This window comes from Ambystoma mexicanum, chromosome 12 (assembly GCF_040938575.1).
Source record: "Ambystoma mexicanum isolate Mex_15411 chromosome 12, UKY_AmexF1_1, whole genome shotgun sequence".
Taxonomy (NCBI): domain Eukaryota; kingdom Metazoa; phylum Chordata; class Amphibia; order Caudata; family Ambystomatidae; genus Ambystoma; species Ambystoma mexicanum.
The window spans coordinates 1060191761-1060218497 of record NC_090936.1 but is presented as its reverse complement, the minus strand read 5'-3'; the positions used below and the strand labels follow the sequence as shown (position 1 = coordinate 1060218497).

Genomic DNA, 26737 nt, shown 5'->3' with positions numbered 1-26737 from the left:
AGCCTTCGACGTAGACGACATCGACGTTTTCGAGGCCTATAATGACAGGTTCGGCACCCTCTGCCTTGGAAATGGGATTTACTCCCTTTATGAGTTCAGAACAATTGAGAACTATGTCCTCAATCTTGGAAGAGGGTGAATTGTCTGAACAGGAAGACACATTTGAGTTGCAGGGACCTGTAACCCCAATTAGAGAGGAATTGTCCTCTGAAGAACGCAGGTTAAAGGATCTTCATGATTCCTTACATGAGGCAAGTGGATTAGACACTTCCCCTGAGGTGGAGTTTGCTAGGCCAGACCCGGGGGAGCATGCTGAAACCCCCTTAATGGCCAGGATCACAGAGTTCATGGGGTGGTCTGCACCTTCACAATCTTTCCAACAAGATGACCTCACGGATATTCTTGACAAAGGCCCACAGGAGGATCCTGTGGTGCCTTTTCATAAAGCTCTTCAGAGGAAGATCATGACAAACTGGGAAACCCCAGATGTCGTACCAGCAGTAAATAAAAAACTGTCTACAAAGTACAGGGTATCTTCTACAGACCCGGAGTTTTTGTCTAAACACCCATCCCCAGAAAGTCTGGTGGTACAGGCAGCAACCTCTACCGATGTCAAGACGGCTTATCCTACCATCCCACAGGACAGGGACGATGAAAAATATGATGCTATGGCAAAGGAAGTCTTTTCAGCATGTAGCATGGCGTTAAAATCTGTGAATGCTACTTGCACCCTTGCTAGGTTCAGCCATACACTTTGGGAGTGTGCTTCTACAGCGGCTGACTGCATCCCGGAGGGAGAAGAAAGGGATGCGTTCCTGAATATTGTACAGGACGGTAAAGACGCTATGTGCGAATCCCTCCAGACGGGCATTGATTCGGCTGACAGTATCAGCAGAGCAATGGCGGCAAGTACATCAACCAGGAGATTCGCTTGGTTGAGAGTCTGGTTTTGCCCCAGATGTGCAAGCCAGACTCTTGAACATGCCATTCGATGGCTCTTCTTTGTTCGGGAAAAAGGCGGATGACAGTTTAGAGAAACTGCAAACTTCAAAAGCAGCAGCTAAATCCCTAGGCGCTGCAATCCGTCAGACTCTTTTTCGTCCCACAGGAACCTCTGTGAGGGGCTAGTCCTTTTGCTTCTACTCTGCATTTGGAAGAGGTAGAGGACGACCGGTTCAAAGGGGACAAAGAACTACCCGAGGTGGACGGGGTAGATATTCAAAAGCCGCAGCAACAGCAGGTGCCTCTTTACCATCGGCATCTGCATCAGCCGCCCCAAAACCACTCTGAGGACTTCCCTCACAGGACACCTGTAGGAGGCAGGTTGACTCAACATCTGGCGGTATGGCAGGCTATCACGTCAGATGCTTGGGCATTGGAAACAGTTGCCTAAGGTTACTGCCTGCCTTTCCTACGTATACCTCAGTCATCCACCGGGGATCAGCTCTCAGAAAGCTCCAGATCCGCTCCTCTTGCAGGAAATTTTGGACCTGCTAGAGAAAGGTGCCATAGAACCGGTACCTGTAGCGGAGAGGAACAAGGGCTGGTACTCCCCTTACTTTCTCATTCCAAAGAAAGACGGAGGACTGAGACCCATCTTGGACTTGAGAGAGTTGAACAAATTCCTCAGAAAAGGCAAATTCAAGATGGTCACTCTTTCTCAGATCCTCCAGGCCCTTCAGTCCCAGGACTGGTTGGTATTTCTGGACCTTCAGGACGCTTATTTCCATGTGCCTATCCAACTCAAACACAGGAAATACCTGAGGTTCGCAATTGGCAACTCTCACTATCAATTTCGAGTGCTGCCATTTGGGCTGACCTCCGCCCCGAGCATCTTCACCAAGTTAATGTCGGTAGTGGCTGCAAGTCTAAGGAGGGAAGGTATTCACGTCTACCCCTACCTGGACGATTGGTTGATCAGGGCTGTTTCTTCGGAACAAGCTCAGATCCAGCTAAATCACGTGTGCCACTTCCTTCACAGACTGGGCTTCTCCCTCAATTTAAAGAAGTCACAAATGATACCATCGCAGAGACTCCAGTTCATAGGAGCGATCCTGGACACTTCCCTGGGAAAAGCCTCGCCACCAGAGGTGAGGGCTCAAGATATTCTACAGATGGTCACCAAGTTCCAACATGCCCAACGTCTCCCAGCCTTCGACTTTTTGAGGTTGCTAGGCCTCATGGCTTCCTGCATTTTCCTAGTGCCAGAGGCTCGCTTGAGAATGAGATCCCTCGAGTGGGCACTGAGGACTCGGTGGTCACAATTCTCAGGGAGAATGACAGATCTTCAAGTTCCCGACAGAGTAGCTCGAGACCTTCAGTGGTGGGCCTGTCAGGAGAACATTCTGAAAGGAGAACAGTTTTGGCAACCCTGGCCGGAGATAACAGTAGTCACGGATGCCTCACTCACGGGGTGGGGAGCCCACGCCAACGACTTGACCATCAGCGGTCGTTGGTCTCCATCGGAGTCCAGACTACATATCAACCTGTTAGAGCTGAGAGCCATCAGACTTGCGCTGAAGGCAGTTCCTGCCAGCTGTACAAGGGAAGAACGTCCTGATAATGACGGACAACACAGTGGCCATGCATTACCTCAACAAAAGAGGAGGCGTAGGATCACTACCCCTGTGCAGAGAGGCGATGCAGCTCTGGTTTTGGGCAATCCAAGAAGGAATCTCTCTATCGGCAGTTCACCTAGCCGGAGAGAAGAACTTGACAGCGGACGCTCTGAGCAGGCAGGGCACAGTCTCCCACGAGTGGGAACTAGCTCAGGAAGTCCTTCAAGAGATCTTCGCCCTTTGGGGAACCCCTCAGGTAGATCTGTTCGCCACCAGCCTAAACAGGAAATGCGACCTGTTCTGCTCAAGGGAATTTCCCCCGAGAGGAGCTCTGGGAGACGCGTTCATAGTGGACTGGGAATTTCCGCTTCTGTACGCGGTCCCACCGGTCCCTGTCATTCCTCAAATGATCAGGAGGTTGAGAAGATTCCGGAGAACCATGATCCTAATTGCCCCGGATTGGGCCAGGAGAACGTGGTACCCGGACCTTCTAGACTTGTCCATCTGCCCTCCAATTCGACTTCCACTCAGAGAGAACCTACTCTCACAGAAGGGAGGTCAGATTCTCCATCCAGACATCAAAACCCTCAACCTTCACGCTTGGCTTCTGAAAGGCTGAGGTACAAGGATTGGGACCTCCCTGGTGATGTTATGGAGGTGTTGCTTTCGGCAAGGAGGCCAGCAACAAAGTCTTTATACCGCTGCCGTTGGAACAGATTTTGCAGCTGGTGTAGAGAACAGAATATCGACCCTTTTTCATGTGGTACACCAATGGTTTTGTCCTTCCTACTATATTTGGCAAATTCAGGCCTTCAAGTTGGCACCATTAAGGGCTATCTCGCACCGCTATCCATCTTTAAGCGTACTGCGGAAGAACCATCCTATTTCAAATTACCCTTGGTAATACAGTTTCTAAAGGGGTTAACCAATGTTTATCCCCCAAGACCATTCCAAGTTCCCCTATGGGATTTAAACTTAGTCCTAACTTTCCTGATGGGCACACCTTTCCATTCTTGTTCGTTAAGATTCCCTTAAAACTGTTTTATTAATAGCACTTACATCTGCTAGAAGGGTGAGCGAATTACAAGCTCTTTCTTGTAAACCCCCCTCACACAATATTTCACAAAGACAAAGTTGTCCTGCAAGTGAAGCCTAATTTCCTCCCAAAGGTGGTTTCTGAATTCCATATCACTCAGAAGATTACCCTACCATCTTTCTATCCTCCTCCTCACCCGGGGAACGAGGAAGAGAGGTTACACAGGCTACACCCTAGGAGGGCTTTAAGTTTTTACATCAGTAGACTAGCCAGGATAAGACAGGCAGACCAGCTGTTTGTAGGTTACGCAGGTCACAAGCTGGGGTTACCAATAACTAAGCAGACCATTTCCAGATGGATCATTCTAGCCATTCTGGAATGTTATAAACTGGCAGGGAAAGAGCTCCCTCAAAACCTTAGGGCTCATTCGACCAGAGGTATTGCAGCTTCTTCGGCCCTCAAAAGAGGCGTGCCGGTTAAAGACATCTGTGCGGCCGCTACATGGTCGTCTGTCCATACCTTTACACGTTTTTACAATTTGGATTCCTCCTCCAGTCAAGAGACTAGGTTTGGAAGGGCTGTACTGCATTCTATCCATCAATAGAAGACCGCGTGAAGTCAGTACTCCCTCCTCCAATAATAGAATACTGCTATGGGAGCCTATCTAAGATGAGGAATACGTCGGAGGACACAATCCCTTCGAAGAACAAGTTACGTCTTACCTTGTAACGTTCTTTCGACGGGATGTTCCTCCGACGTATTCCTCATCGACCCTCCCATCCATCCCCGCAGTTCTACTTCCCTTGTTGTTGCAGCTTACGCTCCTTCAGGGTGATTAGTTTAGTCCAGAAAGTATTATTGTGGGCTACAAAACGGAACTGAGCAACGGACGCTGCGCGCGGCCTTTATAGGCAGGATGACGTCGACGTCGATACGGCGGCTGTCGAGGGACATCGACTCGGAGGACGTCGACGCGCAGCGCCCTCTGGAGAGAGAGAAAATTTTCCGAGGCCAGCAGAGCTGGAAGGAGATATCTAAGATGAGGAATACGTCGGAAGAACATCCCGTCGAAAGAACGTTACAAGGTAAGAAGTAACTTGTTCTTTGATGCTAAGGTTCCACCTACTTTCCTATGGTGTACCACTGATGGTGCAGACACTCTACATATGTTTTGGTATTGTGTGAAGGTGCAGACCTTTTGGCACCAGATATAGTTGGCATGTATCAAGGCTGGAGTTCATGGATATCGGTGGTCTCTGTTGGAAGGTTTACTGGGCACTTATCCCAGGCCAGACAAATATAGGCATGTAGTCAAATTCATGGACCTGACTTGTGTTTTGGTCAAGAGGAGAATAGCCATCACGTGGAAGCAGAAAGGGGGCTCACAATATCGAATATATGGTGCACAGCCGAAACCATGGCTTGGATACAGGGCCATGAGGAAAGGTATCTGAGAACCCACTGTGAAGGCATCATGAGGTAGACGAGGACAACAGGTTCAAGATTGGTTCTCAAATAATTTTATAAACTTAAAAGGCTGGATGTTGTAAGGCCTAACTTGCCCTATTCTAAGGTGGGATTTCCCTACTTAAAGAAAACTAAGCATAGTCTCTCAGGAAGTCCAAATCAAATGTCTGTGTCCGTGTCCAAAACCTATACTTGCCCTCACAACTAACTGGAAATTATGTGTAGGGATATTCCCATGTTCAAAAGCAAGTTCTGATCTTCTTCACATTGTCGCGGCTGGCCTCGGCGTCTCTCCAGCTTGACACAGCTCCCGGCTCCTGTGTCTCCAGTTCCGTTCTCTCCAGCTCGCTTCCTCCGTGCAGCGTGGATTTTGAGATGTGTTAGCAGTGGTAAATGACCCCAAGTGTGGGTTATTAAGTCCAATTGCCTGACTATGGCAAAGCCCATTAGGTGGACGTGCCTGGATGTTCCACCTGTATACCTCCATACCAGAGTGGTGTTTGGGGAGGTGCGATTACTCTACGTTGCTTCCTCCTTGGCTCAGTGTTAAGGTGGGATTTCTAGGGGATATTTTGGAGGGAAGAAAAGGGAAAGAGCTGACAGCCTTCAAAGGCTTGAGGGACAGAGGGTTCTTTCTGAAAAGGGAATGGGGGGGGGGATACCATGTCCACCGGAGGACGTACCCTCCACTCAGGTGATCCACCCCCGCATATCCACTCACGGTCAGTATCCAGAAGCGATGGCCTTTCCCTGGCCACTTCAGGAGGATACAGGGGGAAAACAAATGAGGACACCTTCCGGTTCCTAACAGAACTGAGAACATAGCAGCTTGGTACACAATACTCCTTGCAATGTTCAGCCCATCTGACGATCAGCCCCGTGAATGCTGTTACTCCTTCACATGAACATGTGAACTAATGCGGGATACACCTGGAATCTTCCTTGACAATGGATCATAGGCCTGTTGTAGCTGAGCTGAAACTAACAGTTGGACTCTCTGAACCCCCCCGTCCCTCCCCACCCCACCCCAAGAGCACTCGGCGCCGAGATGGGATACACCGCTAGCATGCACCAACTCCTATCTGGATACTGTGTGATCAGCAATATTGGATGCCTTGTTATCTTTTTCATCCCTTTTTTCTTTGTTACACTGGCTATTGTTTAATGTTCTTTTGAAGACAGGATTACAGCTTTGACTCTTGTATGATTTTGATTTATATTTACTAAAACAGAGTTTAAAATAATCCAGAAAATGTCTCGGAGGAGGAGGAATTACAGGCTAAACCACTGGACTACTCTATCGTTGGTGAAAGGGTAGGGGACAGGACAGCCTGCCCACAAACTTGATGATGCAGTTACAGCAGCTGAAGAAGTGCTGGAGGCTGAAACAAAATTGACGAATTGAGCATCCAGTACAGAAGAGACTTGAGGGTGCTCGCTGCACACATGCAGGGCCTGACTCCCCAACCAATATGTTGATTGTATAGTAGGTTGAAGGAACGGGTGTCTGGTCTGAAGCGAGGACCATGTCATAAGTGTGATCCATAACCATACTTGTGCTCTCATTCTCCAAAAAACGAGAAGGGTAGACTGCCAGGGATACATGCAAGAACTGCAGATTCTACTCTGACCTGGCACTCCCATCAGATCGAATGTTCATGCTCGCACACCTGACTCAGCGAAACGCAAGTAATGCACTCTAATAACCTAATAAGTGAGAATTTTCATTAAGATCAGCAAGGCAGGTTAGTGTTGAGCGTTTCCCTTAATTTATTGTTTAATACTTCCGGTATTGAGAAGGAGTCGGAGTAGAACTGCTTTTAGTTATCCCAGTACAAACTAGGGCATATTGTAGCATGTTTTGTCCAAATTTCATTTACATTTCTTTATTTAGAGACTCTGGAATACCATAGATGGCCTTAACACACCAACTTGGTTGAAAGTTTTTTTATTAAATTGTTTGAAAAGTACTCGAAGGGCCGTCTCTTTCTCTCTTGTCTAGATAAAGCAAGGCGTCCCTACTCTCCAGGTTATCTGTTATATACTTTCTGCATTGCTTTTCGTGAGGACCTAAAGACTACTGCCTTATCCATCCGCCCTCGCTCTGACTTTCTAGGCGGGACCTACACTATCTTGAGGTTAGTTCTAAGGAGTTGTGCCTTGCAGACACTCAAACCCCTATCTATCGCCTTCTTTTCATGACCTGATTTTACTCTAATTGTGTCTCTTTATACTCTAACCTCCTCTCGCTACTCTGCTCTCTCCATCCACCTTCTCTCTCCTATATCTTCCTCCTCTCTCTAAACCCTCTTATGTTACTACTTCCTCTCCTCTCCGCAGCTGGTCTGCCAACTCCACTCACTTGAACACCTTGCATGCACACTCACAACACAGTACAACTTTTCCCCAACCATAATACCTCTTCTCTGCAGATCATCCCCTAATTCCTGTCTACAGCCTTCCTCCTTTGGGTCTCTTAGTCTGCCACCTCCATCTCCTCTAACCTCATTGGAAACAACCCACACCGTCCAGTCTTCTGTCTCCAGCTTTATCCTCCACCCTTCTCGGGATTGTAGTTCTAAGACTGCAGCATAGGAAAATCCAGGTAATAACTGCCAAAACGTGCATTATGGGGTATGTAGTTTGCAGCACTTTGGCACTTCTCACTTTATTGTCAAAGGGAATGTAAAGGCAGAAGTATTAATAGGTATTGTCTGGGTTAGAGTATGGTGATGAATTTCAAGTCTCAATTAGTCTACAGTGGTTGCCACCTGGTGTTGCAGTGGCACCACTGTAACATGGTGAACAGCACGTCTGAAGTCCTCAACTGACTCGCTCCGGTGATTGCATGTGACACTAGTTTCTTTGTTTACATCATGGAAAACGTGAAAGCTGACGACATCCCAAAAACGCACCATTATTGTAATTTATGAACACTGCAGAAAAGCTAAAGTTCTTTAGACCTGCCACCGCTGTAACAGCCCCTGCCTTGTACACCCTGTACTCTAGCACTTTCTTAATTGCTTTCTGCAAGATGTGCTCTGTGCCATAATTAACTTTTTTTCCATGAACCGCCTCTCATAGAATAGAGTGCATTTAATTATTTTCCCAGATTGTTGAAACTTCCTAAATAATACGTACTATGCAGAATTATTTGAACAAACCACAATAAAGTCTGACTTCTGTTCCAGTGTACCATTTCTAACCCAGAGCTTTGTGAACCCTTTATTCCTCCACTTGTGCCTACAATACTGTGACTCGAAGAAAGCAAAGATTTCCAGCAATGCACTCTTCTTTTCTTCTCTTATTGAAGATTGAAATTCATGATTGCAGTTATCTAAAAGTGTAATATAGCAAAATGAAAGGCAATGTTGGTTTTCAGAACCATGCAAGCCCTATTGTATCACACACTACACCTACGTAACACTGACCATATTTACTCATCTTGATACTTAATTATCTTCTTCTCTGGGAGTGACTTTACTTTGTAGTGTTAGGAAAGATTTCCCTTGGGTGCAATTTTCCCTCCATTTATGGACCCCCAAAACCTTTTGCTTGGCTTACCTAACCTGACTTTTTTCCAGTGAAGCACAGCTTTTGTCTGCACTACTCTGGGCTTTTGCTAATTTGTTATGGGAAAACAGACCCGTCCTTCAGGCTGTAAATACTGGGAAACTAGGTTTCCCTTAGTCTTTGACCATGTTGCCATTTCTTGGTAACTTTTTCTGTGCCAAGTACCTTACAGTACTGCATAGGGGTCCTTTTTGTTTTATGTCCCTAACCAACGTCTAAGGATTTTTTGGTGATTGTACAAATGTGCCTAGGACGAACTGGTGGCAGCAGTTTTACTTTTAAAGTATTTTTACTTCTTTTTGATGGACCATATCATGTTTACCGCGTTTGGCCCAAGACTGTTGCCAGTGCCGAAAATGGCCATGCAACAAAGTCTCTTCTGTTTTTTTGGCCATTTTGTCTCTTTGCTTTCCCCCAGGTGGAATTACCTGGGTGTTCCTTATTTGGGCATGCAGCCTCCCGTAAAAACCGCATCTTTCGCGGGTTCCTGCATGTCACGTGCGCTGGTGCCCAGGAAGTGGTTTGGGATGGTCTGGTCCCAATCCCCACTACCGGTGCCAATATGTATGTTAGGCCTAAATGACGAACCACAGTGGGCCATGATTGGTCCACAACTGGCGTGAATGCAAGAGAGCAGACCTTCCATTGGCTATCCCAGATTTGAGCACGAAACAAATCTTGGATAAGAGAAGGGGCTCTGCAGCCATTCCAGGTCGATCAACTGAAGGAGCCAACTATCCTGAAATGAAAGAGCAGACCTGTAGAAATGCCGGGGACGTGCTGCAAGGTTTGGCACCCTGACCCGCTGTTGTCAGTCCGACCTTTGCTTTTGCATCGATCAGAGAAGGCCTTCAAGGGCGCTTCAATCCTTTGGAGTAGTGGGACCAACTACTCTTGGCACCTCTAGTTACCCCCAAAAAGAACCTCTTTGGGTGCATTCCTGGGCCATCTAGCTCATACCCAGGGTATGGTATAGGGGCGCTGACATGGACACTAGAGACTTTGTGAATCGCTTACTTGTGGTCCTGCGCACACTCCTGCCAAAACTCGCCCGAGCTCCTCTGGGTCGTGATTTATGAGAGTGGACCACACTGAGCATTTGTTGTCCTTGTGTTGCCCCACTGTGGTGACAGTCACTGTAGCAGCCTTGCATATCTGCCCCTCTGTGCACTGAGACGTACTGCACTGGAAATGGCTTTCTTTCTTCATCGAGAGCTGAGAAAAGGCTACTGTCCCACCACGGATGATCGCCTGTCCCCAGCCGCTGAGAGCCAGAGTCGCATGTAACTGCAGGGGTTAAACCTACAGGCGACCTTGCTAGACTAGCAAAGTTTGGCCCGGACTGTGCCGAAGGTCGGTGAGTATTTGTGTCACTTACCGGTGCACCCTGGCACAGCTATTTGTAAAAGATAGCCACCTTAGCTGGGATAGCCTGTACTCCACAGCTCTTCACGAAATCCAAAAGTCCCTCTTCCTGAAAGGGTAGACCCTCCTCGAATAATGGGGATTCATGCTTCGCCTCAAGCCCTTTCCTGAACTGCTACAGCTCCCAGAAGAGTGCCCGCATTCGCGCCTACGCATGACCGGGTGTTAACACACTGCTGTATTTTTGAACACAAGGCTCCCCTCTTAAAGGACTGGACTGCATAAGTTAGGGATCGACTTTGAAGAACTGCCTAATTTGATAATTGTATTTACCAGAGATTGTGGTTGTTCTCCCCATTATCCGTATTAGGCGAAACGCATTGGTATGTATTGGACATAGTGTAAGGGGTGTGTTCATTGTTTGTTATTACTGTGGTTTATTCAAATTTAGTTATAAGGCCTATAATGTATTTTTGATAGACATTTGTCTAAGAGTATTCTGTGGAGTTTTACTGTGTGCTCATTGTGGGCTTCCGCTCACTGTCACCCCTCCTGAGACTTAGTCTTGACCGCCTGCCAAGCTACAGTAAATTGGTCTGTTTTGTCCAGAAGGTTCCACTTTTCCACTTAACTAGGGTGGCCTCCTAACCCTCTGTCCACCAGGTCAGAGTTTTGAAATCCATCTTAACACTTTGGTAATAGATATTAGACCGTGAGGGCATGTCTGAGCATTAAAAGCAAATGCTGGATATCATTAATGGTCACCCAGTGCTAAAAGTCTCCTTCACATTGATGCTCACCTCTGGCCCTATCGTTTTTTCTATTTGTAGTAACTAAAACTGGAGCATTCAGCAGGGTCTAAGTTGCTCACAAGTTGCAATTCCCAAAGAAAGAAAGTGGTCCTCAAAAGACCCTTAAATATCTGTGCAGGTGGTCAAGGATGGATCACAAGTCGTTCTAAAGTCTAGAGTTGAGTTGTTTCATGGAGCACATGGTTGAGCGGCAACCACTGGATTTTTCATCTAAGGTAGAAAAATAGTTCATTGGGTTGGTGGAAATTAACACCTTGCGAGATGGAAGAGTCCACACTACTTCAATGTAGTACTGTGCACTTTGCCGGAGGTTAGCCTATGAACCCATATCAAAAAGCAACCCCAGTCAGTATTAAATGAGCATGCATAAATCATGGCAAGGCCACCTCCACCTGGCAACAAATCATACTGATCATGTACAACACAGGGCCTGGCCATAAGAATATAAAAGTTGAGCACTGGCAGAGGGATTTGAAATCACTGTATCGATATTGGATTCATGAGACCCTTTCAGTAGTCAATTTTTAAACGATTCACACTGCTGCAAAAAAATGTATTGCACCTGGCAGAGGTGTAAACCCAGGTCCCAAGGTGGCACCTCTTTTACTTAGTCCAGCCAATGCTCTTCTCAATTCCATTATTTTGTAAAACTCCTTCTGGTTATCCATCACCTACAAGTGGGAATATGCTTAAGTGCAGTGCTGCACCATACGTCAATTTATTCTGGGTGCCATCTTGACCATAACGTTAAATTCCTGCACTGCAGGCCAGTAGCTGCTGCATTTTGTTTACGGCTAAAGCATGTGAATGGGCAGTCTGGTTTGAGGTTGGGGATATTGAAGATTGGTGCGGGTCATAAAATGTTTGGGAGTTGGATTGCCAAGATGTAGATTATCTTTTTCAGGCAATGGGTTCGTTGGGAGAATTTTCTCCTTTATGGAGACCTGCTTCAGATTTTGGATTGATTATACTATGGTTATGAACCATTGCATGATTTCCAAGACCTGGGTAGATCATGTGCGAAACCTTGGCATGCTCTTCCTGAGGAGATTCTTGGCAATCTAAGAGCAAAAAGTAAAAACGGTCTTAATTTAATTCATAAATAGTTTTCAGGAAGCATGCTTGGATGAGCGTTTGGGCATCTTTTGGGTGGTAGCACCTTTGCCCCACTACAACATGTGTTAGAAGAGATTGCAAATGCCCATGACCAGCCAGTACTGTTGCAGCACATGTAAGAACCAATGACTCCAGTTGGTGACTTGTGTAAGCCTAGTACATAAGCACCCGTTTTATAAGCCCCCCCCCATGTCTCCCACTTGCAGGTTGGTATGCTAGTTCTCCCATTGGACTGAGAGCAGGAACTGAATAAGGAAGGCTGGGTAAGAGGCACCTGGGGCAGGGCTGGGTGGGTCTTGGCACTGCACTAGACTTAAGATTGTTTTCCATGCTTTGTCAGGTTCTATTCCCCTGGTAGGTGTTGGCACAACGAGGAACGGTACCGGAATGCGATAAGGAAACTCCTTTTCAGGGACTAAAACAAGAAGTCAAGGAACAACTGTCTCTGGATGCGCCTTTTTAGCCACCACTCCCTTCTGCAATGCTGGTTAAAGTCTTTGTTCAGGAAGCCTAACTGGCAGACACTATCCAGGCTCTTTCCTGTTTCATGCTGAATCCAAGATTGTGTTTTGCAAGGGGGCCTTGTACCCCCCCCCCCCTGCCCACTTCCTCCTGGCTTCTCTTCTGGCAATAGGGTTCAGGCGTAACTGTATCTCTCCTCCCTCCCAGATATCCTTGATCTAGTAAATATATTGATTTGATCTTCTCTGCTTTCCTCAAATGAGTCTCTTCCCCCATCCAGGCCTGGTGTCCCTTTTTACACAGCTCTGCTCAGTCCAATTTCCTTTTGATCTTTGGGTGTTTTTTTACCTTGATGGCTTCAGGTGGTTAATGTTTATCAAAAAGGGCACCTGGTTGATGCCTTGCTCTACCCAGGTGGGTAGTCATGTATTAAAGAGCAAAATTTAGCAAGGTCATAGAATACCTGGCTGATTAACAAAGGGTGAACACACACCTATGGGGGTTACACCTTAATAAGTGTGTACAAGTAACTGTGAATGACTTCTGACGAAAATATATCAGGACAGTTCTGGGTGCTGCAGTTAAATTTTTAATAAAACTGCAGTTTACGTGTTTTTAGATACACTTGATAGAGAGTAACACAAGATACAACAGTATTTTACACATTTTGAAGGTATAATAACCAGTTTGAGAGTGACACATTTCAAATATTTGTAACGTCTTTTAAATGCTTACACATCCACTGAGTGGACCTTGGGAAGGAAACCAGTGGATTTAGTGAGGTGATAGCATGTGATAGGTGTGATACCCCCGTAGGTGTGTTCACCCTTGGTTAATCAGCCAGGTATTCTATGACCTTGCTCAATTTTGCTCTTCAGGTGGTTAATGCCTCAGGGTTTGTAGCATGGGCCATCCTCTGCATTGCCAAAAGGTGAGGTTGCTTATGATGATTTTTAGGTGCAGGGTGGAGCATGTCTTCCCCTTCTTGTCTTGGCGGTTTCATCTATCACCCAAGCCTATAGAAAAATAAGAGGGGATGGCTGGAAGGTTTAGAATTGATCTTAATCTCTGGCATTGCTCTGGGCAACCCTTCAGACCATCGTTCTTCGCCTGCCAAACCACTGCAAAAGGGAAAGACAAGGGATATGCAAATCGGGCTTGGTCCACCAAAAAAAGGGCAGTCCACCGCGAAAGACACGCTTGTCTTCTCTCCCCGCTGAGTCGCTCCTTACATATGCCTGAAAGCATGTCTCTAAAGAATAATGCAACCACAAGCTGTGCCACATCTCAACCCCCCACCAGCCCTAGCACCTGCACACTTCCTGGCTCACCTTCAGTTCATGGAAACAATTGTTTCCAATCGTTTGCCTTTCTTCTTAAGGACAGCGTGAATTGCGCAAAGCCTGGTGGCTCTGAGTGCAAATAGCCATAAATACTGCTTTAATGGCCACACAGGGCTGAAAAGCTGCGCTTGGGCCTACCTGACTCTGGTTTGAGCACCGTTGTGGCCCTGTCAGTGGATGACAGTGGCATTTAATTCTGTAATGAAAAGTTAATATCAATGACCGGCAAAGCCTGCTGCAACACCATACTACTTACTTTGGCAAAGGCTATGACTTCCTTTTAACATTTATGTTTTTGATTCATGCAACTTGGGAAGTTCCCCTTACACAGCAAATGATGGGTCAAGCGTACAATAAAGGGAACACTGCTCTGTCCAACACTGCAAGAGCCTTACCCTGAAAACTGTTTTCGTAGTGTTATTATCACACCTATTTGTGTCCATTCATGAAGCTTTACATTTTACAGACACTAATCTCATTAATGTCTTACTTCAGCGGTACACACAAATGCTGTATTGTTGCTCATTTTATGTTTTGGCATTAAATATATTGGTACACATTACTAATCAAATAGGTTTGTGTGCTTGAAGGTTTGTTTGCTATTCAAGCACACTTGGCAAACTCTGCTAATCAATATGTATGCCTTGTGTGCGGCAGCCCTGCACTCTAGGGGCACAAACTTGCACAGCAAATCTAGGTTCTCTTGGCATAGAGCCTTGCACTTGTTTTCTGTTAATACTCTATCCTGGCACTGTTGATAACAGACTCTCCCTCTTGTGCCTCGGCATCTTCCTCTAAGAATTCTGTAGAAGTTCTTCTAAACCATATCCCTGATTCCCACAATCTGGGGGTATGGTGAATCCCGAAAAGACATTGGAGTGCCCTTACAAGAGGGGAGGTTAGGCTAGTTATGGAAACTTTGTTTTTTGCTTATTACCATCCAAGGAACAGATGAGTGAACCCCCCCCCCCATACGTGACCCCTTTTCTGGTATTTTGTGTAAAGTGTCCCCAGGCCCCGTGTGCCCCTGTGCAGCCCACCCTCCCCTGCCTGGTCTTCCCCTCTGCCTCCCATCCCACCCACCGCCCTTGATTGGTTCTCATGAGTGGGTCCCCCCTCTCATTGCTTGTTCTCCCAGGGCAACCCTCTGCCCGACAGCCCATCGGCTAAGGACTCAAGGCAAAGGACGGCTCTGACAGTGACGGCTCCAGGTCGTATCTGCAGGTATCCGCAGGTGAAGCAAGAAGCCAACAATAAGTGTGGCAAGGGCGGGGACTGAAGCAATTACTTCAAGCCATACTACCCTATCACTCATCCCCAGAAGCTAAACTATTGTAAACTCTTACTCTGCCTAATAGCATATCTGTGGTTTAATTGCATTTAGAAATTGTGCCAAATAGCATATCCGTGGTATAATTGCACTTAGAAAATCCACCTAATAGCATATCGGTGGTCTAGTTGCATTTAGAATGTCTGCCTAATACTTTACCAGTTTCTTAGTTGCCTTTAGAAAATCTGCCTAGTAGCATATACGCGGTCTAGGTGCATAAAAGTCAGTGTATTAACTATATCTGTGGTCTAGTTGCATTCTGAAAGTCTAAATGGAAACTGCGATATAGTTGAATTTAGAAACTGTGAATAATCCAACCCTATAGTATAGTTGAATTTTAAAACTGGGATTAATCTCACCCTATGGTATAATTGAATTTAGAAATGTGAATAATATCACCCTGCAGTATAGTTGAACTTAAAATATGTGAATAATATCACCCTCTGGTTTAGTTAAATTTATAAACTTGAATAATCCCACCCAGTCCTGAATTTAGAAAGTGCGAATTACCAGTAAAGCTAGTACAGTTAATCATGGAGGGTGTGTACAATTAACATCTGGTGGTATAGTTGAAGTGGGAAGGTGTGAACGAAATCATCCAACGCAATCGTAACACAGTTCAAACTAATCCAAACCATGAGTCCACCCAACCCACCAAGGTCTGCCGAATTTGACTCCCTCGTGCCCGCCTCATTGCCCATCCCCTATCCAAACACCAAGCCAGAGGGGCACGATGGCGAGCCAACCATCCTAAGACCACTGCTGCTCCCATCCCCCTCCTCCCTCCCGCCTAATATCATACTCGCTCCCCCGACTAACGGCCCGCTTAACCTCCCAAGCACACCCAGCCCCGCTACCATCCACCCCTCACTCCCCGCATCAACTCCCACCATCATCCCCCTCTGACCCTACTCCTTCCCCTCCCTAAAGTGCACGCCTTGCCCTGGCAAGAACAGTAGCCGCCTCCCTTTCCCCCTCCGACGCCCCTACCCTCTTTCACACACCAACCGCAACAAAAACACTGAAGAGAAAACGTACTTGGTCTCCCTCAATCTCTCAGTACTCATCGCCACTCCTGTCTTTATCCACCTCCTTATCCTCCCAATCTCGATCACCCCCCTCACTCCCTGCCTCACTGAACCTGAAACCCCTCTCCCTCGAATTCTCACCGACCACAACTGAAACTCCTAACCTCCCCACACCCCACCTTCAAATCCTCAGACCCAAATCTAACTAACCCCTCACAACGGTCCAACACACCCCCCCCCCACCCCTCCCAAAACCACCAACTCAACTGCCCGCCTACTCTTCCCATCGACCACCAACCACCCCCCCGCCTTGCTCCCCATCTTTCACCCTCCACAGATACAGCATTTTTGACCTCCTCATCTCTGACAAACCAGACCTGGTCTTGATCACGGAAACCTGGTTCTCTGACGACTTTGCCCCTATCGCCAATGAAGCCTTCGCCCCCAGGCTGCTCCCTCATCCCACTGAACCCTCTGTCTAGAGGAGGAGGAATAATGGCAATCGCCTTAAAGTCTCACTTCCACGCCTCCATCATTGACACCCAGCCATCCATTCCTTCCTGCGAAATCACTCCTTATAAAACTATCCCTCCCCACCCTTCGTTCTCCCACAGCTTCCTAATCCTCTACAGACCCCCTGGCTACGATGGACCATTCTCAAACAACCTCTGCAACTCTATTGCCACCCTCCAACTAAACCATCCCACCCTCACCCTTCTAGGAGACATCAACCTATGGCTTGACATCCCCACCAACCCTATGACCCACTCTCTGGAGGGCCTAGACGCAATTAACCTCCATACCCACATAAACGGGACGACTCACTATAAAGGGCACACATTTGATGCCATCTTCAGCTCCCACAACCTGATGCATCTAAACCCTTCCACCACTATCATCTGGTCCGATCACTTCGTTTCTTTCGCCATTCGCTCACTCAACCCGCTCCCCTTGCCCGAACCAGAACCTCCAAATCTACGCAAATGCTGGAAGAAACTAAAAATTCTTCCCGACCTAGCCGAAGAAATTTCCTTCAAGCTCCTCCTACCCACCTACCCAATGAACTCCTAACCTCCGACTCATGGCTCAACACCTCACTAATCCCGCTCCCCCTCTTGCAAACCATCAGCTCGCCATGTTTCCATGTTTTTTTTCCTAGATGGTTCACACCAGAACTGAAGACCACTAAACGGCTATATAAATCCCTAGTATGCAAATGGCAGAAAGAGAAAACGGCCCTGAGCAGATCCACCTTGGCCTGGCACCATCGCCACTACAAGGCCGAAATCCGGAAATCTGAAAAAGCCCATTACAACTCCCGAATCCTAAACTGTAAAAACCCCAGCAAAGAACCGCACAAAATCATCGCTGAATTCACCAAACCACCATGTACCACCACTCTTCCCACCCCCTCACAATCATTGTGCGACTCACTATCTCTACACTTTTACACCACAGCTCTCAAAGGAACAAACTCTCTAACCAACAAACTAGCTCTCTTACACCCACCATGCAATCCACCCACCCTCCCTTATATCCCACGACTTTTGACTCCGTTGCAATTTCTCAAACTTCCCTCTGCCCGCAAACCATCCGGCTCCCCGCTGGACCCCTGCCCAGCCACAACCCTCAAAGAAATGTTCACATCTACCTGCGCAGGAGAACATGCAAGAACCATCATAAACGACTCACTCTCCCCTGGAATTTTTCCCGATGCGTTCAAAACTGTTCATGTCAAACCTCTTCTAAAAAAAAAAACCTTCCCTCGACCCTCCCAAGCCCAAAAACTACCGTCCCATCTCAAACACCAGGTTCCTTGCCAAACTCATTGACCGAACCGCCTACTCCCAACTAAATGCCTTTGTCAAAGCCAACAATCTCCTAGACCCCCCGCTCAATCAGGTTTCAGAGCCCGACATGGAACCAAAACCACCCTAACCTCAATCTGGGATGACCTTAAAAACACTGATTCCATGGGATGCGACGCACTAATCCTTCTTGACCTATCCGCCAGCTTCGACACAATCAACCTCTCAATCCTCCTTGACCGACTCCACTCGCTGGGAATCCGTGGAAACGCTCTCAAATGGATAACCTCCTTCTTCGACAATAGAAACCAAATAACCCTACTCTCCACCTATACTTCCCACACCCGACCAGTCAACACTGGAGATCCACAAGGAGCATGCCTATCAGCCCTCCTGTTTTAACCTCTATATGTCTACCCTCCCACGAATAATCCACTCGCACAATATCCTGTGCTACAACTATGCTGATGACGAACCGAACTTCTTCCGCACCCGCTACCTTGGCCATCTACCATGGGCACTGGCTTCCAATTGCCCGAAGGGTGACCTTTAAAACCTTAAGCATCTCTCACCGAGCAATGCATAAAACCGGACCTCAATATCTTCAAGACAAACTAAAACCTTACCATCCTCCACGCTCTATAAGATCGAGCTCTGCTGGCCTCCTAGTCATACCAAAAACCAACTCGGTCAGGTTAGGTGGATCATCATTCTCAGCTCTGGCCCCCACTCTTTGGAACGCACTTGCACCCCACATCAGACTCACCGAGGACCTCGTGTCTTTGCACAAATTACTGAAAACATGGCTCTTCCCCTAAAATCGACTCTTAATCAAACTCTATCAGCAATCAACCTTAGCCCAAAGCTGCTTTATCATAAATGACAATCCAGCAGCATGATCCGAGCAAGAAATCGAAAACTAATAACTGCTAATCTAAATTAAACGGATAAACTGAATCGAACGAGTGAAGTGGATGAGAGCAGTGAAGAGGATGAAATTAACACAATGGATGAAATAAATGAACTGGACGAGAGGAACGAAGTGGACGAGTGGAATAAAGTGAGGAGTACATGATACGGATGGAGTACACGAAATAGAGAGCATGGAACGGATAGATGGCATGACATGACAAATTGCATGAATGACAGGAACTAATGGAATAGATGAATTCAGTGCATGGGACGGATGGGACGGATGGGGTGCGTGGGACGCGGATGGAATGAGTGTGGAGCGGACAAAGAGTGTGGAGCAAAAAAAAGGATGAAGTGTGCAGAAAGGATGTACTGTGCCGGAAGGATGAAGTGGGTGGAACGGATGAAGTGGGTGGAACGGATGCAATGCATGGATCAGACGAAGTGCATGGATCGAAAGGAAAGCATGGAACTGATTGAACAGATGGAGTGCATAGAACTGAGAGTACATGCAACGGATGGAATGCTTGGAACAGATGGAGCGCATTGAATGGACATTGTGCAAGAACGGTCGGAGCGCATGGAATGCATGGACATGAAGATGCTCAATCCCAAGAACCTACTGAAAACCGCCATATCACTTCACCACACTTACTCTCTTCTATACACCACCACTCAACTAGAACACAGCGATACTATGACACTGAGTATAGCTGTTCTCATACCAACACCTGCCACAGACTCCCCATCATGGTAACTAAACACAGATGGTCGCACACCTGCCAGCCTAGGCATTCTCCTCAGGCCTAACGAAGCCATAAATCAGTCTGGTATCACCTTGCCAGAACAAACCCATACTCCTGATCTCCCAACCACCACACCTACCACTAAGAAGCAGCTACCATACGAGTGCCACACCTGCTGCACACACATCCGGTGTACACACACCTTATGACTATCTCTCTACTGGCTTGAACTACGGATCCCGAGGGCGTTCAACCTACCAGTGCCTTGAGATCATACCAATGGTACATAAGGCACTATATAAATGCAAAGTAACATAACCTAACCTAACATAACATACCCCCTCCTGATCATGGTTCGCAGTATTCTGCAGTACGCCATTCTGTGGTTTAGTCCTCTTTTAGGCCAGTGTTCAACCCTGCCTTTACTGCAAATGAAATATGCGGAGTCCCACTTCTCAGATGTGGTGGTTTTCCTTCTCGGTGACACAAAATTGGAAATGGTATAATTACTAGTAATTATACAGTCTCCTGCACTGGGGAGTGAATCTGTAATCATGAAGTACTCTTGCACAATGGCCTATGTGTTGATTCTAATAGAATTCCTATGATGTCGTGTTTCTCAAAAGGTCTTCCTTAATCAGACATATGTGCAAGTAAAAACAGTGGCTCTTGATTTTATCTTGTTCTGTTCCATTGATAGGGTCTGCTGTGACCTGTGGAAATGTCCTCTACCTACTGCTATTCGGCTGGTGGCTGTCTCTGGTCTATGTTCTGGTAGCTGCACTGATGTTCCTCTCCATATTAGGTTTTCCTTACGGTAGGTTGAGTCAACATCTTATTAATGTTCATGATCTTGCTAATGCGTTGTAAAACCATAGTTTTATTAATATACCGTTGATGTCTGTACTTTGAGTGTGTGCTTGCACACTTTGAAGGATGTGGCAGGCCTCTATGAGGCAGAAAGAAGTACTTTTTGCAATTGTGTATTCTGCCATACTTTATGGCACATTTTCTGTTGTCTTCTCTTTTGAGAAATGGGTAGCCTTCTCAACCTACATTGCTGAAACAAAAAAAATGTATGATTCCCCAATATTCAGAGGATTCAAGCAGAGTGCCATTTGGTGGAGGTACCCGGCCATCTTTTAACTTCCTCCAGGGGAGGAATCCAGCATGAAGCGCCATATACATCAACAATAAGTACGCTCATTTTAATGATCCATGTGCATGGGGTGTGATATCCAGATACGTTGTGGTCAATTAACAATTTGAAGGTCAGTAGGAGGGATTTACAAGTCTGGATAAAAATGGTCCCTTTGGACCTATACCCATGCTTTCTAAATTGTGGGTGAAGAGGCTGTCATGCATGTGCCACTCAGTCCCAGGGATTGCAGGATGTCTTTTTTGGGATGTTCCAATATGGGGTTTGATAGTCCATGTGTTAACTTGCATTGGGCTTTGCACAAATTGAAGGCTTGAAGAGGGATTCCACTCCAAACCTATTTTATTCTCGCTATCAAAGTTCCCCAATTGACAACCATATAGAGTTGCTTAATCACTGGGTTACCCCCCCCCCCACCGGCCCCTACAATTGAAGCCTGCGCATGGAGAAGGTAGTTACAGTACATAAGAAACTACCTTCTTCCCACTTAACAGTACAAGATAACAGCGGCATAGATTCATGACGCGGTTTCCTCCAGATGGAGATTTGGGAGTCCAGTGGAAAGGGTTTAAGATTTGTCCAGATGCGACCCTTCTGGACATTCCCCATTCACTGTGGTGCTTTGTGGTATATTCCAGATGAAAGAGTGACCAACTAAATGTTGCCCTCTTCCCCTCTCCCCAGGAATGAATCAAGCACCTTATGAATTGGCTTAAAGCTCTTCCTAAATTCGATCAAGAAGGTATTGAAGAAATGCATCTGTATAGGTACAACCATCCTAATAGCTAATTTACCCCACCTTGATTGGTGTAAGTGATTTTTTTGAATGAGACAACTGCTGTTGGGGCCCAGTTGCCTCCGGGTTAGGTGCGCTATACAAATGTCAAAAATAAATAAACCTGCTTACACTTCAGGATACGATGTAGTCACATCACCAGTTTATTTTTTTTTTTTGGCAAAAATGTCTGGCCGAAAAATATAGGGGTGGGGTGTGAGGGTATAGGGACTAGATAATAGGGAGGTTTGGAGGGACCTCCGAATATAAAAAACAAATTAGAATCGTTTTTTTTTCAGCTGAAAATATTAGTCCTAAAACTCAGTGGAAAAAAAACATAGAACCCTCGTCAGCAATCCTGACACCGAGATGTTTGTCATCCCTAACTCTTTCGAAATCTCAGCTGTTCGATAAAGGCAATATCTTGCAGTTATCAAAAATCTATCTAGACTTGGCAAAGAATATTTAAGGACAACCAAGCATAACTATTAATACTGGGTATCCAGGGTATTGGTAGAACATATTACACCACCCCAACCTGAAGTTTGCTATACTCGCCAAGTTACACCAAACTAGATGCTGCCTTTTTTTTTAAATGTCTTGGTTCGATGCATTAGTCACCAAATCTTGAATGTATACTACACATCACTCATGAAAGCCAATTCATTTATTTTACATCATAGTTTAATTGTACAAAATGGCATCCTATAAAAATTGCACTTCATATAAAATGATTCAAAATACACATTTAAAATCCATTAGTACAATTGAATTGGTAAAGAGCGTGTACATGCGCTGTTGGGTGAACAATGCAGCCACCCAAACAGATTAATATAGAAAAAATGAAACCGACAACCAAGTGACTGCAAGTGACAAAAATACTGCTAAATCTAGCAAACGAATCCATCAACTGTGTGCAGCTTGACTTCAAATAGTTATATGCAGTCCCGACAGGTTTCTGTTCCAATGTTGATGTGGAACTTTCTTCAGGGGAATTATTTCTTGTTTGTGCAACCATCAATTTCATTTAAATGGAATGGACAATCTTTCAAATAGTTCTGCAATCAAGAAATTATCATAGTGATTAAATGCAGATCTAGACATCAACTGTTCACACACATACTATGTTCTCATTCATTTAATGAAACCTGTCAATATTTACTTATCTAAATTGCTCTTGGCCCATCTCGGCACTTGTGCAGAACACGCATGCTGGGGGTAGAAAACCAAAATGGTACCCTAGGGCACTGGTATTCTTAATCCTATTGGGGTTATCATTAGAAATGACATTTCCACTTCCTCCATGCCAATAAATGGGCTTACTCTCATAAATACGAGGCATAGGTAGAAAAGGTATGTGTATTGACCTGGACGTCCAGGTGATCCTTGCTTACTTTCAGACTAAAAAGTCAATCTAAACGAGGGAGGCACGGGGCATTGATGTGAGACCGAGCTTATTTATGGTCTATATTCATGAGTATCTGTGTTATATAATGAAGTCTAGCAACTCGAGAGCCCCAGGCCCTGATGACTTGAATAATAGAATGTTTAAGGAGCATCCACAACAGTGGCCAATGATACTTGGCAATGTATTTCGGCATGTTCTTTGCACCGGAAACATCCCGGATTCCTGGTGTCATTCAATAATCATTCCTATATTCAAGAAGGGCGACCGGTCGAGTCAATCTAATTATCGACCGATCGCCCTTCTTGATGCTCCAGGTAAAATGTTCTCGAGGTTTATACTTGGACTTTAATCCGTGGACTATTTCAAAGCTTCAGTGAAACTGTTTTCAAACGAGGATTGTGGCTGGTTTAGGTACATCAATTAATTTCAAACGAGATATTGTTTGATAAACTAAAAAAAGCAGCCTGTCCCGTTAGATTGCATTAATTCAAGCCTTGCACACAAACACGAGGAACATCCTTGATGGGTGATTTAACCCCATTTACTGAAACTTTTTGTTGGCTGAGGCAGGGATGTGTACTTGCTTCAGCCCTATTCCATTTTTTCCTTGCTGATACTGGTGATGGATTTGATAATATTGATAGTGATGCCCTCAAATTAAATGGACAGCAAATTCCAGCATTATTTTATGCAGACAATCTTGTGTTGATGTATATGACACCGCAGGGTCTTCAATGTCTCTTAGATGCCCTGTCATTATATGTTGATAGAATTTTCGTTATGCTCAAATTGTCAGCAGATTTCTAATATGTGAAAACAAAGAGATCTAGAAGACATGTAAACTGGATGTTACAGAATATAGTCTTGGAAATTGTACAACAGTACCTTTATTTGGGTGTGTTACTTAGTAATACTAGAAACGATAAGCCTTATTTTATGAGTCTTGAAGCAAAACTAACTACAGGAATATCTCAATCCCTTGTTATACAAAAAAGGTATCGGACATTTTAACTGAGCCCTGTGATTAGGTTTTAAGTACAAAAGGTGACTTTGAGGCAGCACAAAGCCTATATTACCAGAAAGAACATTACAAAAATGTAAAAGTCAATATTGGAGATGCTTGATGAATCTTTCAAACTGTGTCCCGGTTGGATGGATTCAGTATGAACTAGGACTGACTGCATTGTACTATAGATACTTATGGCTTGTAATATTTAGGGCGTGTCTAATAACACGACTCAAATATTGATAAGTATATTGACTGTCTACACGTTTACATCAACTCCCATTTTTCTGACAAAATGGATGGAGTTGGTTGTCCATACTCTGGCGCAAGAAGACATTTCGATACTCTTTTAGAAAATCCAAATAAGGCAAAAAACTAAGCTTTTTCAACAAGATTGGAATTGCACCAGAAACAGTTGCCAGAAATACAATGACTTTAAAAACAATCTATTTGGTGACAAGAAATGTATAGCACTGTCGAACCATATATGATGCAATCACCGTCAGTATTACATAGGCTTGATTTCGTTAGATTAAGATTTAATTTGTGGCCTACGAGAGACATTCTAAATGGGCGTGGCCAAATCGAGAATTGTATAAATGCAGATTCTGTTTGCCCATAGTCCAAAGAAATGTTGCATCACCTGGTCATAGATTGTAGGATGTTACATGAATTACGGACACTGCACTTTCGGAAAATGAAATGGGAGTATCTGTCACTTATGAGCAACTATGGCAGATTCTTTTTATGGGTCTTCGGACCACACGCCCAATTGCTGTTAATTTTCTTTTTTAATATAAATTGAAATTGGCTAGAGGGCCATCCAAGATGGCCGCTTTGGACTGAGCTCCAGCCTAGCCCTGCATCAATCCTGTGAAATCCTGCTGTTGCTGGTAGTTTGGTGAATCAAGATCCTGACTCCTGGCCTCCCAGACTACGCAGCTGTCTTCCCCTGAAAACTGGAAGAAAAACTGTCTTTCCTTGCCCCTTAGCGACCCACGAGGCCTGGGGGCCGTGCTCCAGGCGGATCATCCGGAGGCCCGCCGAAACCACGCAAAGCCTCCACCACCCCGGATGAGACCCGCACGCCCGAGCTCCTGTGGGGGCGCCTGGCACCCTTGACGGCGGAGCGGGCGGGTAGCGAAGGACAAGCGGCGACTTGCGGCGAGCCCGTGGAGGGGCTCGCCCTCTCCCCCCGCCCCACCCGCAGCCAGTGTGCGGAGCCTGACCACAAACCTCCCAAGACAACCAGCGCCACCGCCGAGGGCTGTGTCAGCGCGGTGGGTGACGGAGGACCTTCTCCCCCTCCAGCCGCTCCATCTGCTCCGGAGGGCGCCTGCGGAGCTGGGGGCCGGAGCTCCTCGGGAGGCCCCAGGGCACCGCACCGCCAGCGTGGCCCCCCGCGTCACCGGGGCCCAGCGTCTGTTGGAGAGGAGCGAGGACCAACGGGGCCTGGAGGTACGGAGGGGGAGGGAGGCCACGCACAAATCTGGGAGCAAGGCTGCTAGCGACTGCTCCCCCCCCCCCCCCCAGCAAAGACCCACACACGCAGCCAGGGATAGAGAGCGGCGGAGGGCCTCTCCTGCTCGCGCCGCGGCCAGGCACCGTGGCGCTCAGCACACCGGCCCCACCAGGAGTGCCCAGAAAGGCAGCCGGCCTCATCTGCGGGCCCGTGTGGGGGCCTCCCTGGGGGAGCCTCGCTCCAGTAGCTCCAAAGGCTCGAGGGACCCGTGCATTCCCCACTACACAAGGATCAGCGTTCCTCCATCATTAGGAGTGATGGCGGTGTCACGAGAGGGGGCTTCCTACCCCCCCTTCTGGCACTGCAATATTCGCCTCCCTATCTCGCCGGTCGCGGCCAGGTGCACCGGATTCCCCTCTCCACGCTCAACACAGCCAATGACCAGCAACACAAGGCGTCCACTATAAAGCAGCGGCCCAAAAATCCCCTGCTGGAGCGTGCCCTCCTAGAGGTGTGAGGTCAGCAGTGCTCCAACCACATCGGCAGAGAGCTGGTACCCTCCCCTGGACAGCAGTAAAAAATATACACGGAGGGTCCACTCAGTCACTCGAACTAACCTTATTCAGGTGATCAACCCATTCAAACGGCCACACCCCCATCTGCCTCGCACACCCAGACACTGACCCGCCCCAGTCGGTGGACCCACAAAGTGCCCTAAGCAAGGCAAAACTCAATTCGGCACCAGCAAACGACACCGGCATCACAAGAGAGATGGGGAAGACTGACAAATCCCAAAGGAAACTGACCTTTGAAGGTGGCACAACCCCAAAGGCACCCCTACAACAAGATATATATATATATTTTTTTTAAACCTTTATTTTTGGTATTTAAGACAAAGAAGTAAAACAAAATCATAACATAAACAAACATGGAAGTCACTCGTGCTTCTTTCTGTCTCCATTTCCCGCTTTCCATCACTTCTCGGTCACACCCTAGCTTGAGTTAATAGCAGTTCTCGGTTATTTACATTGTTGGTGATGGGGCCTGTGTCTGTAGTCTCCTGTGGGGGTGCTGGAGCTGTATCTCGAGGGGAGTCTCTGTTTTTGGTAGATAGTAAGTAGGCAATGTAAGGGCCCCAGATGTCTTGCGTGTAGAGGTAGTAGCTTTATGAAGTTTGTTTCAGTGTCTTGACTGTACGTTACGTCTTTCATCCACTGTTGTATGGTCGGGCGGGACCTTTTCCCCAAGACATTGCGAACCCCTACAACAAGATGACCAGGGCTCTTCGTCCGGCTGCTCGCACCAGATGGGGCCAGACAGTAACGCGTCCGAAATCAAGGAAATCCTTTTAGAACTGAAAGCAGGCATAAG

General features: G+C 46.5%; 1 protein-coding gene across 4 annotated transcripts in view; it reads left to right on the top strand.

Annotated features, from left to right (window-relative positions):
* LOC138514243 (uncharacterized) overlaps positions 1–26737 on the top strand; it is a 364675-nt gene that overhangs the window by 109882 nt on the left and 228056 nt on the right. For all 4 annotated transcript variants that reach the window (XM_069629606.1, XM_069629605.1, XM_069629604.1 and 1 more), the window contains one exon: positions 20257–20373. In XM_069629606.1, the coding sequence (XP_069485707.1) occupies positions 20257–20373 (117 nt within the window). The remainder of the gene's footprint in view (positions 1–20256; positions 20374–26737) is intronic.